Source organism: Python bivittatus, unplaced genomic scaffold (assembly GCF_059951505.1).
Source record: "Python bivittatus isolate LINGU-HERP-01145 unplaced genomic scaffold, Pbiv_v1 ctg000610_np1212, whole genome shotgun sequence".
In the NCBI taxonomy this organism is placed as follows: domain Eukaryota; kingdom Metazoa; phylum Chordata; class Lepidosauria; order Squamata; family Pythonidae; genus Python; species Python bivittatus.
The window spans coordinates 49,703,497-49,718,269 of NW_028277088.1; the positions used below are offsets into that span (position 1 = coordinate 49,703,497).

A 14,773-nucleotide genomic window follows, 5' to 3' on the forward strand; every position below is an offset into this window, starting at 1 on the left:
AAAGATTCTTAAGTTTTCTGACAGCAAGGATTATATGCCAGGAACCTTTATACTGCAAGATGCCATGGAAGCAAAGATAATTGGGAAGTTATATAGGAGGTAGATCCAACAACATCTGGATTTTTTGTTTCTTTATGAAATGCAGCCAAGTACTTGAATGAGAGATAGTTACATCATCAATACAATCCAACTTTTGATAGCAGGCAGAGCATCCTACAACTGATAGGGGAGAGGATGCTGAATGTTTTCCCCTTTCAAGTTTTTTGTTGCTGTTGTTTATAATTAAAAACACTCACACAGCTGCATTTCTGGCCATATATGGAAAGCAACAAGGTGGGGAATTTTGATTAGAGGGGAGAGGACTAAACAGACCTTCATCTGACCATTTTTTCATTCATATTTGCAACTTCTGGTGTGAGTGTCTTTCATCATTAAAAAATACTTGAAGGCTCTGGAAGTCATCAAGAATCGCTTGGAGGATGTAAATGCTTAGCTGAGTTTTGAACGAATCAGCTCTTTTTCTGAAGTTCTAACCATATTAAATGGTGTTTAAAATTTCCTAAGGGAAGGTTCTTGAAGAAGGCTAAAGGTCTAAAAGTCAGCTACCTCCCCTTCCCCCATGTTAACCAGAAAATTTACCTAGTAGCCCTTTGGAATTTGAAGCCTGGCATATGTGATAATAAAATCTAATTAAAACATCTGAATTGGTTGCAAGCAACATCTTTATAACTGGAACAGTTTTCACAGGGAGGTAGAAAATCTTCAACTAATTAAGCAGTCATTTAAAAGGTCAGACTATATCCAGATGATTCGGGAGGCCTGGATCAGTGTAATCCTGAGAGTTGTGCTTTTGCTCCATTATAAAGCCATGAGTGTGCAAAGCTCAAATGAGCTATAGGGTAAGAACTATCAAGATAAAGCAAGAGGCCCTTTTGGGGATTGCCTCACCTCTAAGCATTCCTGACTTTACCTTCCAAGTCTGTGATCAGTGTACTCCTTGACCTGCCTTATCACCTGTGGAAGAATTGATGCATTCCCCTAGATGCCACCTTTCATCCTGCATCTAACACCCTCTGAAGTGTTGTTCATGCCTGATGCAAGTAAGATATTCTGTGAGTCACCTCTGCATTGCCCCAGGTGGACATGGTGCTTCTAAAAGGAAAAGCAAAAAGGTGTACTAACAGGACCTTATCTGTTCCCCTCTCTCTATGTTTGAGTGTTGGCCACTCTCTCTGAAACTGTTGAACTTATAGAATCCCTAAGAACAGGAAAAGCCCTTGGTTGAGACTGTTTCACCAAAAATGCTCAAGCAGCATTCAGTGGGCACCTTTCCTTGCTTCTCTGTTCACCTATATTGACCAAATAGGAAATATCCCTGACAACTGGAGAAAGGCAATGGTCCCTATTTACAAGAAAGGTGCAAAAGGAGACCTGACCAACTATAGGCCTAATAGTCTGTTGAAAGTAATAGGCAAATTCTATGTTAGGCATATGAACCAGAAATTACAGGACTGGCTGGACTCCAAAGGAATTATTGGACAGGAACAGGCTGGATTCCAAGTAGGCCACTGCATGGTAGATCAAATATTTGTGCTGCACCATCCAATAGAGAAATACATTCATAAATATAAATCTCCTTTATATGTAGCTTTTCTTGACTTTAAGTCAGCGTTTGATTCAATATCTCGAACCCTGTTATGGGAAAAGCTTCAAAGTACCAACATGGACAGACAATTGTTATTTCTAATTCAGAAGCTACAGTACATACTAAAACCTTGCTTCAAACCTTCAAGGAGCACTCACAAGGAATATACAGTACATACTTCCAAAGGTGTCAGACAGGGATATATTTTAGCACCCACACTATTCAACTTTTATATCAATGATATGGTGAAAGTCTTACATCCCCTAATTGTCCATGTTCCCCAAATTTCTGGGTGTCAGATCCCCTACTTCTATAAGCTGACAGTGCTATGGTAATTTCTTAATGTCAGGTCCAGCCCAAGAACAACAGTGAATCAGTCCAGTTAAGTTCCTTTATTTCCCCACACCTTACAGACAGAATCTTGCCAGACTAAATCTATATTACTGCAACAAGTGGATATACCCTGGGAGATTCTAGGGAGTGGGTATCCTGAATGTCTTTCACTTCCCATGCTCCCCTTGCATTGTCTTTTTTCTTCTTTTCCTTCCTGGAATGCACCCCCTCCCTCCTGATAGCCTTGATCTCTCACATCACTCTCCTCTTTGTAGACACATTCCATCACATCTTATTTCCAAACTGGACTCAGAAGAGCACTGAGTGCTTTTGCACACTTTTGTGATCTTCATAAACTAAATATTAACCATCAGAAGTCCAAAATAATTATTTTTGGCCATAAGGCAAAACAGCATAGCACGTGGGACCAGCATAGGGCAAGCATTCTCCTTCAGATACCTTGGGACAATATTCCATACCTCAGGATCCTGGAAAGCCCACCATAAATATATAAATGAAACAGCGGCTAGATCTTCAATGGCCATTAGGAGATTCTGGCTGGGGAATTCTGGGAGTTGAAGTCCACACATCTTAAAGTTGCTATGTTTGAAAAACACTGGTTTAGATCATGCTTTCCCCAATCTCATGCCTTCTGGCTCTGGGAATTATAATCCCAACATATCCAAAGAGCACCAGAAAGACCTTTTAAATGTCTTGCTTCCTGATTTAAAGTTGAATTTTTCAAAAAGGAGAGCTACTTGGAGCTTTAGCAACTGTCCTTCCTGTAGGTTATCTTGGCTCATACTCAGATAGCAAATGATTGGGCCAACCAGATCCTGAAGCTCCCCTCTCTGGAATATTTCTCTGGCAGTTATTTTCGTGACATTTTGCCATGCCTTCCCTGCTTGGGAGGTCTTCCCCAGTTGAACCAATAGGCTTCAGGTGGCTCATTGTACTGTGATTTGCTATTGTCTTCTACAATATTGCTATTGAGGAATCAGAGTTGGGTGAAGCTACTCTCTCTTCCTTCTATATGATTTCTATTCTCTTCTCCTTCTTTTTCCCCTTTCTCTAATCTTCTAATGATTAATCTATGAAGGATATAATTGCAGCGCTTAATCAGCTCTGAAATTCACATAATGACAATTTAAGTAGACACATGTAATTCAAAACAAATCATAAATGTCATCAGAGATAATATTCTTTCCTCAATAAATCCTTCAAAACTATTGTACCACATGGAATTGTTTTGCTTTTCACATTTACAATTCATTAACTGTTTTCCTCCCATCAGAATATCACATTATCCAATCTAGCATCTTGTGGTTTCATTGGGATCTCAGGACACAGAAATCTCTGCCAGAAGCAAGTTAGGGCATGTCATGTACTAAGAAGCAGCTTGGTAAAATTAATCAACCATCCAGCAAATAAAGATAATATGATGAAGGTGAACGCACTATCTCTATTATATCAGACAATAGTGAAGAACTCATGTTTGACTGCAGTTTAATCATCTATATATAGTGCCACCCCCCAACCTGCCAAGATCTCCAGTGTTGTATAAATTCATAAGAACCCACGGTTCTGCTAAAGTGTCTCTGAACGTTACTGTCTTAGAACAGCCTCCTTAATTTTCTCTGGCCATGATCTTCATGACTATGTTGTTTAGGAATATTAGAAATTGTAGTCCATTGCATTCAGAGGACACCAGGTCAGGGAAGACTATCCCATGGATATCTTAAGTTGCATTTTCTAAGGTTTTTTTGTACATGGTTTTTTTTTTCTTTCTTTGCTTAAGATTCTTGTTTTTAAAATTTTACAATACAATGTCTTAAAACAGTATCAGTAAAAGGAATCAGCATTAGAAATGCCGCCTGATCATCCATCAACAATAGCAAATCAAGGATCATCCCACTCTGCAAATCTGTGTTTTAAGAGAGAATGCAATTTCATGAACACAAGATCAACCAGCTCTAATCCACAACCCTTGCACTATTAGTCTAGCATTTCTACTGCATCCCAGGATATGATGAGAGCTGAAACCATTTCGGATCAGTTTTTTTTTTAATAACTTCAGCTAGTAGTTTCAGAAGGACGTTATGGAATTCCTGGAGCATTATGTAAGTCAAAAGCCAAGAAACAGAGCAGAATCCCTGCAGCTTCTAATTGTTAATTGAATTTTGAAATGTATTTTGTCAGTCTTAGGAAAATGAGAATGCTTGCCCTACCAAGAAGCAAAATTAATTCTAGAGGACCATCACTGAAAGCACTGCCACTCACAAAAGCAGCATTGCACATAATATTTATTATGCATTACTGCATAAACAAGCTATACACACAATTAACTGTGTGCAAGATTTTGCACAGAAAAGATTCTCTGACTTACTTTGATTTTCCTCAGATAAAATTCTTGTATGAACTACTGATGAGAGACAGAAAAAAAAAAGGCTGCTCAGGACATGAAATTAAATGTCAAAACTCAATTTTTAACATTTTTGGTGAAGGTGCAAAATGACATTTTCGCAGATAAAATTGTTCACATTTGTTCAGTCTGATGCCAATTGGGCAGGATTTTGTGAAATGACTCTCTTATGAGATCATATAGGATGATGATGATCTTGTAAAACTTGATACGGTTCTCTGTAGCATGAACCTGTTTGGCTTCTTCAGGCAACCAGGTGGAATATATATAACTAAATCTGGGAAGTGATCAATGTCTCCTTGAGGGACAGAAGGAATCATCTGTCTTGAAGGAGGTAGTGTTGTGACTTTCCTGAAGGGGCCATCTTTTGCTCTAGCTGCATTAGATAATTTCCACTCAAACTTCAATCTTTCTTTTTTTGGAGAAGAACTTGGAGAAGTTGATGGGGCTTCAGCTAAACAGAATCCTAGAGGAAATAGATTATCTCGACTCCTTTTGATCAGGATTCAGGCCCAGACCTGAAATTTCAGGCCTGAAATATTGATTGCCCTGGTCAGTGATCTTTGTTTTGAGATTGAAGAACTGTGCCTCTTCTGGTCCTATTAGACCTCTCAGTGGTGTTCAGTACCATTAACCATGGTATGCATGGTAGGCAGTGGGAGGCACCATTTTATAATGGTTCCACTCTTCCTGAATAGATGGTTCTAGCGGGTGTGCATGTGGGAAGAGCAGCTGAGTCCTTGAATCCATTGCTGTGGGATGGCACAGGGATTGCCTCCCTGCCCTCATTCAACATCTATATGAAATCACTAGGAGAGGTCATGTCAATTTGGATTGAGGTATCATCAATTCATTGATATTCTACTGTAAATCACCACCCAAGGATAGGCCAAGAATGCTGTGGAGGTCCTGGTCCAGTGTGTGGAGCATGTGGAGGCCAGATGGGTCAAAACAAACACAAATTTGATCCCTGGAAAGACAGAGTTGCTATTTACATGATCAGGCTTGATCCCAGTCCCAAAGTTGGGTCTGAATAGAGTTACATTTCCCTGAAGAAACTAATTTTTGCAACTTGGAAGCTATCCAGAACATTAATTATACTATTATCATATACCATTATCAATAATTTGCTCCATGGCCAAGGCCTTTCTATAATACAGCCTTCTTCACACTGGTGCTTCCCTCCAAAGTAAATTGGCTGGATGCTGGCTTATGGAGGTCAGTCAGCATTCTTGAAGTGCAAGGTTGAGGAAGGCTGCTCTTATATTCTGGAATGTAAGAGGCTGCAATTATGTTATGGAGATATTCTTAAAAAATGATTTAGCAAGAAACAATTCCAGAGAAAAACAGTAACATGAGCATACTGTTGCTTAAAAACATGGAAGTAGTCCGAGATGATTTATTGTGTTTCTGTGTAATTAACTAAAGAGACAATATGTACCCTGCTCCACAAAACAGCTTTCTTTCCCCCAGGAATCCATGGCTAAGTTTTGTTTATGCTGAGGGATAGACTGAGAACTGAACTAGTAAAGTCAGTCAATCAGTCATTAGGAATAAACACCACCAACCAATTCCCTCTAGTAATCAGAGACTGAGAGAATAATTTGCTTTCCTCTATAGGATGTAGCTGGGCATGTAAGCTACATAAACTGGTATTTGGCCTGCAAAACATCATTTGCAGCATTGCTCTGCTACTGTAGGCTGGTTGCTCTATGATGGTTTAATGGACAAACTTTGGTACCTCATGGCCTCTTTTCAGTTCAGGTTTTAGCCCATTTCCACAATAATTTTATCTTTTTCATTTAGAGTATAACAGCAGACTCAGTCCTTGAATCCATTGCTGTGGGATGGCACAGGGATTGCCTCCCCGCCCCCATTCAACATCTATATGAAATCACTAGGAGAGGTCATGTCAATTTGGATTGAGGTATCATCAAGTTGTCTTGTTTTTTTTTTATCAAGAATGTAGAAACATCAGAAATGATAACAGACAGATGAGAACCTGAGAAGAAGGACACAACTCCAGGCATAAGCACAAGTTCAATTTTATTCAATAGCCATGTTGATGGGAATGTGGGTGTATATTCTCTCCAAGGAGAATGTTTCAAGTAGAATATAGAATTCAAAACAGGTAATTTTTTTTTAATAAAGTACACACAATATAATTTTGTTTTCAATTAAATATATATTTGGCAAGTATTGTTCCAATGTTTTATACAAATCCAAGTCCCCTGCAAATTTATAATACTCTGCACATTTCTATAACATAATCCTGAACACACAGCATTTTCGGTATCTATGGCATCTGCCATTTTGCAAACAAAATAATCAACCACAGCCTGGACTAAAAAATGCCCACTGCTTTCAGTTAGTGATATATAATTGTACAACAGGACATAAAGAGCAAGTGGCTTTGTTAAAGGTGTGGACATTTCAGATGAGATACTAAGGTGATTAAGGGACTACAAATGTCTGCATCATGGTCTGTGGAATTATTTAAAAAAACAGTCACTTGACTTATGATGCTGGTGTTAATGAAGAGGATGGTGGTGGATCACAACTACGACAGTGTAGAAGCTGCAAGTGGTTAATAATCTTCATTCTTACTGAGATCTCCTGTTGACTCAAAGATCTGAAGTGACTGTGGTGGGAGACAACTCTCACTACCTCATTTACTGTAGCTTTATCTCTTCTCTACTTCTTTTCCTCTTGTTAAAGCACCTGCAGTGCTGGATCTGGTTTGTGACTGTGCTGTTAGGTCATACTGTATTGTCCTTTTATTTGGAACTATGCTCCAACATTTAAAAAATAAGAAAATTCCTTTGGCGATACCTTTTAAGCTGGAACATTCATTTGATCTTGCCCAACAGAAAAACATTAATGGAAGTGGTGTTTTTCATTAGCAATGGATAATAACGAGAGGCAGAAAGCAAAGGGAGAAGTAATTGTTTTACAGTCCCACCATAACAATGAGTCCAATGTGCATCACTTGTTCTCTTCCTGTTCTTTCTCTTTTTTCGTTAAAAAAAATCTTCCAGTTAGTTGTAAGTCCGAGGAGTGAGAATTGCTTTAGTTGCAGTCGTATACAAAATCATAATTGCTTGGCTCCTTTGGAATAGGTGGTGGAGCATCAGGGATCTGTATGTTCTCCAGATCCAGGAGGCGCAGCTTTATCTCCATACTGAGCAGAGTATCCAAGTCGTTACGTGTCAGTTCACTCATCATATCTTTTCCAAGTAGGGCATTCAGACCATCTGTCCATACACAGTACTGTTGGGGGGAGGGAGAAGAGGGAGATCTATATTAATCTGACTTTCATAAGCATATCCAAAATACCATACCACTTCAGTAATGTATGTGTTTTCAGGTTAGACAAAATATTTTTATAATAGCAGAAGCTTCTGAGTTACAAGCATCTTGGTAATCTAGGATTTAAATAAAATAGACACATATAGATATACTATCTTGCTTGAGCATAACATTATATAGCAAAGTTATTTTTTTCAGATGGTTTTAGGTACTAAAATCAAAGTACTGGGAAGGTAGAAGGGGGAGGATAAGTGATTTGAGCTTGCAATGTAATGATTCTTGCAACAACTCATGAATAATTGCTGTCGGAGAAACTTTCCCTGCATTTGAAATTCACACATCACTCTCATCCTGTGGAACTTCATCAACATGGAAAGAAAAATGCCACACCCATTTTCTACTGAATGGAAGACATGATAGATGCATTTTCCTTCACCCCATATATCCAACATGTCACTTCCTTTGGCTTTTGCTCTTATATAGCTACCTATTTTTGGTGGTAAAACATGTCCCTTTAATTATTAAAACAAATTGTGATTAATATCTGATCATCATATTTAAAAAGAAATAAAAGCCTCATGTTCCAGGTCATTAAAAAATTTCTACTTTCTTCCCCTAGATAGACAAATATGCTTTTTTGTTTGACTTGTGAATGCATATTCCTCCAATAGTGAGGGATCTTGGTTTTGTAGATGAATATGGAAGGAAGCAGATGTAAAGCATATTTTTAGTAATAGATTTCTTTCATATAAAGTCTCTATATCAGGACACTGGATCTATTTGAGTATGTTTATAAAATCTTACATTCCTTAATTAAAATAATATTAATTAATATTAAAATAATGATAGACTGATTTAAAAACTGCAACCTGGATGCTGGATTGGACATTACAGTAAAGAAAAAAATCTGTTTCGCCCTTTTTTAAAAAAAATAAAAATAGAAGCCATATTTCCCCAAGGCTGATAGTTCCAGATAAACATGGTCAAAGAAACTGAAATCAGCAACAATCCTAGGACATTTCATGAACAACAGTCAAGCATGATTTAATCAGCCAGTTGATTTAATTTTAAAAGCCATTTTAAAAGCCATTTATGCAACTGTGAACAAAAATGCTTAAATGAGGCAATCTAAAAATAAAGATTTCAGTCACATTGGCCTATGTCCTAGTTTATAAGTAGAAAATATAATCACCATAAAAGTGTTTTTATCATATAAAGAATTGTTTTGGATTCCATGCCAATAGATGGATTTTAAATTTAGCTGACTGCATGCTATAAAATAAAAATAACTAGTCCTTGCAGTGTGCAACTGAAGTTAAAAAGCAATAAAATGAAAGATGATATGAACATGAAATAGAAGGGAAGAAACATCAGCACAAAGAATAGAGAAATAACTGTTTTACTGTTGTTCTATCACTCTGATGAAGTACTTTCACTAGATCTTGAGTATCTGTATAACATGAAATTGGTAATTTTAGTAGCACAGGGTTTCTGTTAGACTATCAGCTGTCCTGCTGCTCAATAATCTTTCTTTTTGAGCTAGCCTTCATCCTGGGGATGGTGCTGAAATCTTCCAGACCAATGAGCTCCAATTTTTAAAAGCCATTTTAAACTTATTTTAGGGCTTACTAACCATTTTTTTTATTTTTAGTTATTATATTAATCTATGTGATTTAGCCTGAAACTTAGTGGATTCTTGGTGGTTTACACAATTTACAGTATGAAATAGTAAAAGTCAGTAATACAATCTATATAATCGAATTTCCAATTGGATACTAAGAAGATGGCTAAAAGGTTAGTAAGTGCTACAGCACTGCTAGTTACTATTATTACTAATTGTAACTATTTATAATTTATAAATTATAAAATTATAATTTTTGTGTATTTCCTGCCTCAGAATGGCAGAAAATCCCCCCCCCCCCATTTTTAGCAATTATGGTAAAAAAGGACTTGAAAGCTCTGGAGTTGCCAGTTTGCTACCTCTGGTCTACACTGAGGTTTCTGTCAGAAGTATGGTAGCTCTGGAATTTGTGATCGCTATGGCAGCTATAAGCCTATCAACAATCGTTACCCTCTCATTCAACTAGACAATTTCTGATCTTTTGGGTTGTAATGCATTTTCTATATCCATCTCAGTTTTAGAGCTAAGATGGCCTTTCCTCTTAGCAGCTTCCAAGTACCATCAACTATGATACCCTTTTGGACTAGCCAGCAAGGATCAGAAGTAGGAGTATGCTGTTAAAGAGTATACAACATTTCCTGGAGTGCCAGTTTCAGAAGATGGTTATCAAATTAAAGACACAGCTAGTTAATTAATTAGGAACGACTGAATTATTTTGGATACAATCTTCATAGCTAACCAGTGTTAAATATTTATGGGGTATGTGTATATGCGTCTGTATGTACATGTATACATATACACACACACCTATTGCTTAAAGTATTAAGTTCTGCAATATCTATATTATATTTCATGTTGGGTCTCTTGACTACAATACATTTGTAACACTAGACTGCCAGCTTCAGAAGACAGAGCTAGTGGACTCCTGTTCAGCATCTTGGCTGTTACTTTATAGCACCTATCAGGTTCAGTTTTGTTTCCTGTTTTGTTTAATATTTACATTAAATTACATGGGAAAGCCATTCATGGCTTGAGATTTGATGTCACTAATATGGGGTTGATCCCCTATTCTAATTTTTTCTTTTAAAGGATTGATGATGCCCTGAACTCTTTGCCTAGAAATGATAATGGATTGGATGTGGGGTTAATAAAGATAATACAGAGAAGTCAGAAGTGGAGAGAAATTGCACTTCAGCCTAGGAATTGCAGTTCATCCTGCATTAGGTGTGGTGGTGCCTTGCTTTAAAATACAGGCTCTGGTCTGCAGGACTGCATTATGGCCAAAATACCTTTGTCCTGCTAAGACTGTCATAACAATTACCCCCATTTTTGGAGAATGCAGGTCTGGCCCAGGTGGCATATATTTGAAATGTTGGTGTGCATTCTACATGCTTTTGTAGAATGTAACAGTTTGATTGTTAACAGGGTCCATGTACAGGGGACAAATTGACTTCTAGTTTATTTCCAAGTAAATTTCAAAGTTCCATTGCTAATCAGAGACTGGCTATCATTCTTGGGAGACTCTTTTGTATACTTAATCCATTCCAGAAAATATGAATTGGGATTACTTTGCTTTTTAAGACTTCTAATAAAAAATTATATAGGAAAAAAAAATAGAACATGAACTGGGGTTACAGAATGGACTTTTTGGTGGTTGACGTAAACTCTAGAACCCTCTTTCACAAAAGACCTGACTTCTTAATTAATAATCTTCTAGAAGATGAGAAAGACCTTTCCCCTTTTCGAGAAGGCAAACAGTACAGGGTATATTTTAATTTGACTGAATCTGGTTTTTCAATTAAATAGTTGGATGGCTGTTGCGCTAATATTTGCACTATTTTGCCAACTTGAAAGGAAGATGTTAATTATTGTTGGTTTTCTTAAATTACCAGCATCACTGATGTTGTTAGTCATCTTGAATTCCTAGAGTTTAGTTTAAGATATCCTGCCATTTTGCTTCAAACTATCATTATATATTTGCATTTTTCAGAATCCTTTAAAATAATAAGCTATTTGACCAAAAAAAAAAAAAAAAATCAGATAAACTGCTATTTATCCCAACTAGTGGCCAGAAAGAATAACTTCTCTTCCCCTTTTCAATTTTTTAAAAACAGAAACACAGATTTACCTCATGCTTGTCAGGCGCAATGAAATTTAGCTGTCCGTTTGAGTCAAATAGTATAGAGAAAGCAAGTTCAAGCACCTCCTGAAAAGAGACAATAATAATAAAGTTAAAAAAAAAGAGACTCAACTACATTTAATATTTCATAATCTCAATTCACATCTATTTGTGTGTGTGTGTGTGTGTCTATATGCATTTTTTAAAAAAATGAAAACAGATTTATATTTTCAAATATATATGTCTATAGATGGCAGATAGTTACTACGATTGTACAACTGATGCTCAATGTAACATTAATAAACGATACCAAGCAAAGTACATTGAGTTGTTTTCATAATATTAAAAAGGAAAAAAGAAATAAGAATTTTGGAGCTTAATAACGAAGTCTTCACTATGTTATTGCTTATAAATCGTAAAATGAAAAGAAGAAAGGAAAACAAAGGAAAAAGAAAAACATTTCTAAAAACAATATAAATATTTGTTTTCTGACTTCCCCCCCCTTCTTTGTTCTCACACTGATTTGCAATATCTATTGATATAAACTTTAAAAACCATGCTCTAAATGTTGGTATCTGCCTTACTGCATAACGTGTGATAAATATGGAAGCCATTCTTGCTTCAATTTTGTATGTATACTGTTAGTTCTGCCATTGCTGCATATCCTCCAAGTTTAAGTTCCCAATCAGATATCATTGGTACTAAATTCACATTTAATTTTGAGCCATATAGCCCTATCTCTCCCTCCCTCCCTCCCTCCCTTTCAACTGAACAAGACAAACATTTTGAAACTTATTGAAACAAGCCACTGAGGAAATGAAATTTAGCATTTTTATTAGCTTTTATTGTCTCTTTTTATTAAATTAGAACCAAAAATAATGATTAGATAAGGTATATAATAACTATATTGTTATATAAAAAGCCTACTTCAGAAGACTAGAGGCATCCATCATAGTTTTACAAATTGTATCTCTAACCATGGGACAGTTCTGTAGTTCCTTAAACCTTGGAACATTTAGTACAATTTCGGGATAATGGAGACTACAAATGCTATGAAGAATACTAGTAGTCTCTTTTATTTTCTCAAACTGTTCAAATTCAATTTATTATAATCACGTTATTCCAGAAAAACACCATTTGTAAGTTAGGAAAACTTATTAAGGAAAAATATAATAAATATTAATATCTTAATAGCATAAGTATTAATTCTTATTTTAAAAAGACATAAGCACAGAAATTTCTTATGATGTCTGATTGTATATACAACCTACTGCTCCAAAAGAACATGTTTCAAAACCTTAAAAACCATTTTTAGAGAAATAACACTGCTGTTGACACCATGCCATTTTCTGTTGAGAAAAATGTCTCAGTGTGACAGATGTTGGAAATATTCTTCTTAAGAGCTGTCCAATATTTTCCTAGTTCTAAGTTTGCAACATGTCAAAGCAATAGTGAGCGATCATATCGCAAAATAAGTAAATACTGTATTAGAATACTTATCTGAAATAGAACAAATGAAGATAGTATTTATTTATTAATACAAAATAGGACACATTGTCTCAATTATAAAATTAGCATATCAAGTAAGGATGCATGGGAAGTAAATGCTTATATATTTGGTGATAATTGGGCTCTGATCTTGATATCCTGGATTGGCTATTCAATCTAATGTCTACTGTATTTCAGTGGTGATCTAGCCTGTAGTGCTCTTCCATAAACAAAGAGGAAAAGGAAAGAACAAAATAGAGAAAATAATGTAATAAACAATACAACAACATAATATTCTCTGTGAAGTGAAGGAATTGCATATGGGGAATCGAGTAAGTTCCTCAAGAGAAAATAATGAGAACAATGCAGGTGTGCAGTCTTCTCCTTCTCAGAGCTACCTTACATATTCAGAAGAATTATATGGCATATCCCTTCTTGGAATTACAACAGAAAAGATGGATATGAATTCCCATCTGAAAACTCCATGCCTGTATTATTTGGCTTTGTATTTTTAAAAAAATGAACAGGAGACACAGTAAAAGTCAAGCTACGCTGTAATCATAGCATACAAAGAAGGGTTTTAAAACCTGACCTTTCCACTGTCCCATCAACAGGAATTCTCTAATGCCTTCTACCTTCTAGCACAGTCTTGATCTGACTTACCTATCTGTACTTGCTATATGTTACTTTTTTGTTTGTAAAACTCTTATTCCCTCATCCCCCACATTAGCCAAACAATCTGAACAGTGCCACATCTCGTTCAGCTGTCAAGGAGAACATTTCTCTCCTAACCTTTTAAGTTGAAGAGAATCCAACTATTCAGTCCCCAGACATCTATTGTTGTAGACCCTGGGAACCATATCATTTTTTTTTCTCTGAATGTGCATAAGCTCATAAATTACCATACGTCCAACATTAGTCTTGGAACTCAAAGATGTTCTGAAGAAAGATGTATCTATCTTTTTTATGGACATTTCTTGAACTGTTTCTTCAGTGTTATACTGTTCATCTGGTAGCACAAGAAATGGCATGCTTCAAGCAATTGTAGTTATGTATTTTTTAAAAAAAGGTCTCAAGACCTCTTTCCCTCCAAATGTTTGCTGCAAAAAAGGATGTTGGTGAATAAGCAAAGTTAAATAAATTCTGTAGTTAAAATTAAATCAGCACATCTTTGATCTAAATGCCTATTGAAGGAACACACTGCTGGGATTTTCATTTTGTAGATCGGAGTGTGCGTGTGTGTTCTTTTTGCAAAAAATCACATTAGAAGAGTTGTAGCATTCAAAAAACTTCTAAAAACAATAATGGGACAAGATAGAATTAAAGCTAATTCTGAAGACTAGCAGACAGAACAAGTGAATCAGGCCACATTGCAAATTATAAAACATTTCTATTTGACTTATTGCTAATTTTTTTCTCTTGAAAGAATGGAAACTGGTCATTGGCAAATGGAAATACTTCATATTCTGCTTGTAGTAGTAGCATTTCTGCTACTGCCAAGGCATTAACATGAAAACAGTTGCCAAGCATGAAGACTACAAGATAAATGTGTTTTTTGGAAACTCTAACTGTGATGGAGTGAACTTACTGTACTTTGGAGAAAAAAAGATGAGCTTATCACCTTAAGATGACAGGTTCTTTTAAACCTGGGTGTGTGTGTGACTTAAAAAGGCCAAATGCACATCAGAGTCTCTAGGTCCAATCTCCTTTCCATAATTCCACTTTGACATCAATGGCACTTAAACACAGCATTGTCCACAATTTTTTGAATGATGAACTTCAGAGAAAACTATGATTATTTTATTGTACTAGACATGCTTTGGTCAGCGCTTTGCA

At 36.2% G+C, this 14,773-nt stretch overlaps 1 protein-coding gene across 3 annotated transcripts in view; it reads right to left on the reverse strand.

The window, feature by feature from the left end:
* Window positions 1–6,437: 6,437 nt before the first annotated feature.
* The window catches only part of ELMO1 (engulfment and cell motility 1), a 294,812-nt gene continuing 286,476 nt past the window's right edge, over window positions 6,438–14,773 (reverse strand). For all 3 annotated transcript variants that reach the window (XM_088149982.1, XM_088149983.1, XM_088149984.1), the window contains 2 exons: window positions 11,459–11,536; window positions 6,438–7,670 (listed from right to left, as the gene is read on the reverse strand). In XM_088149982.1, the coding sequence (XP_088006108.1) occupies window positions 7,470–7,670; window positions 11,459–11,536 (279 nt within the window). In that variant the 3' untranslated portion in view covers window positions 6,438–7,469. The remainder of the gene's footprint in view (window positions 7,671–11,458; window positions 11,537–14,773) is intronic.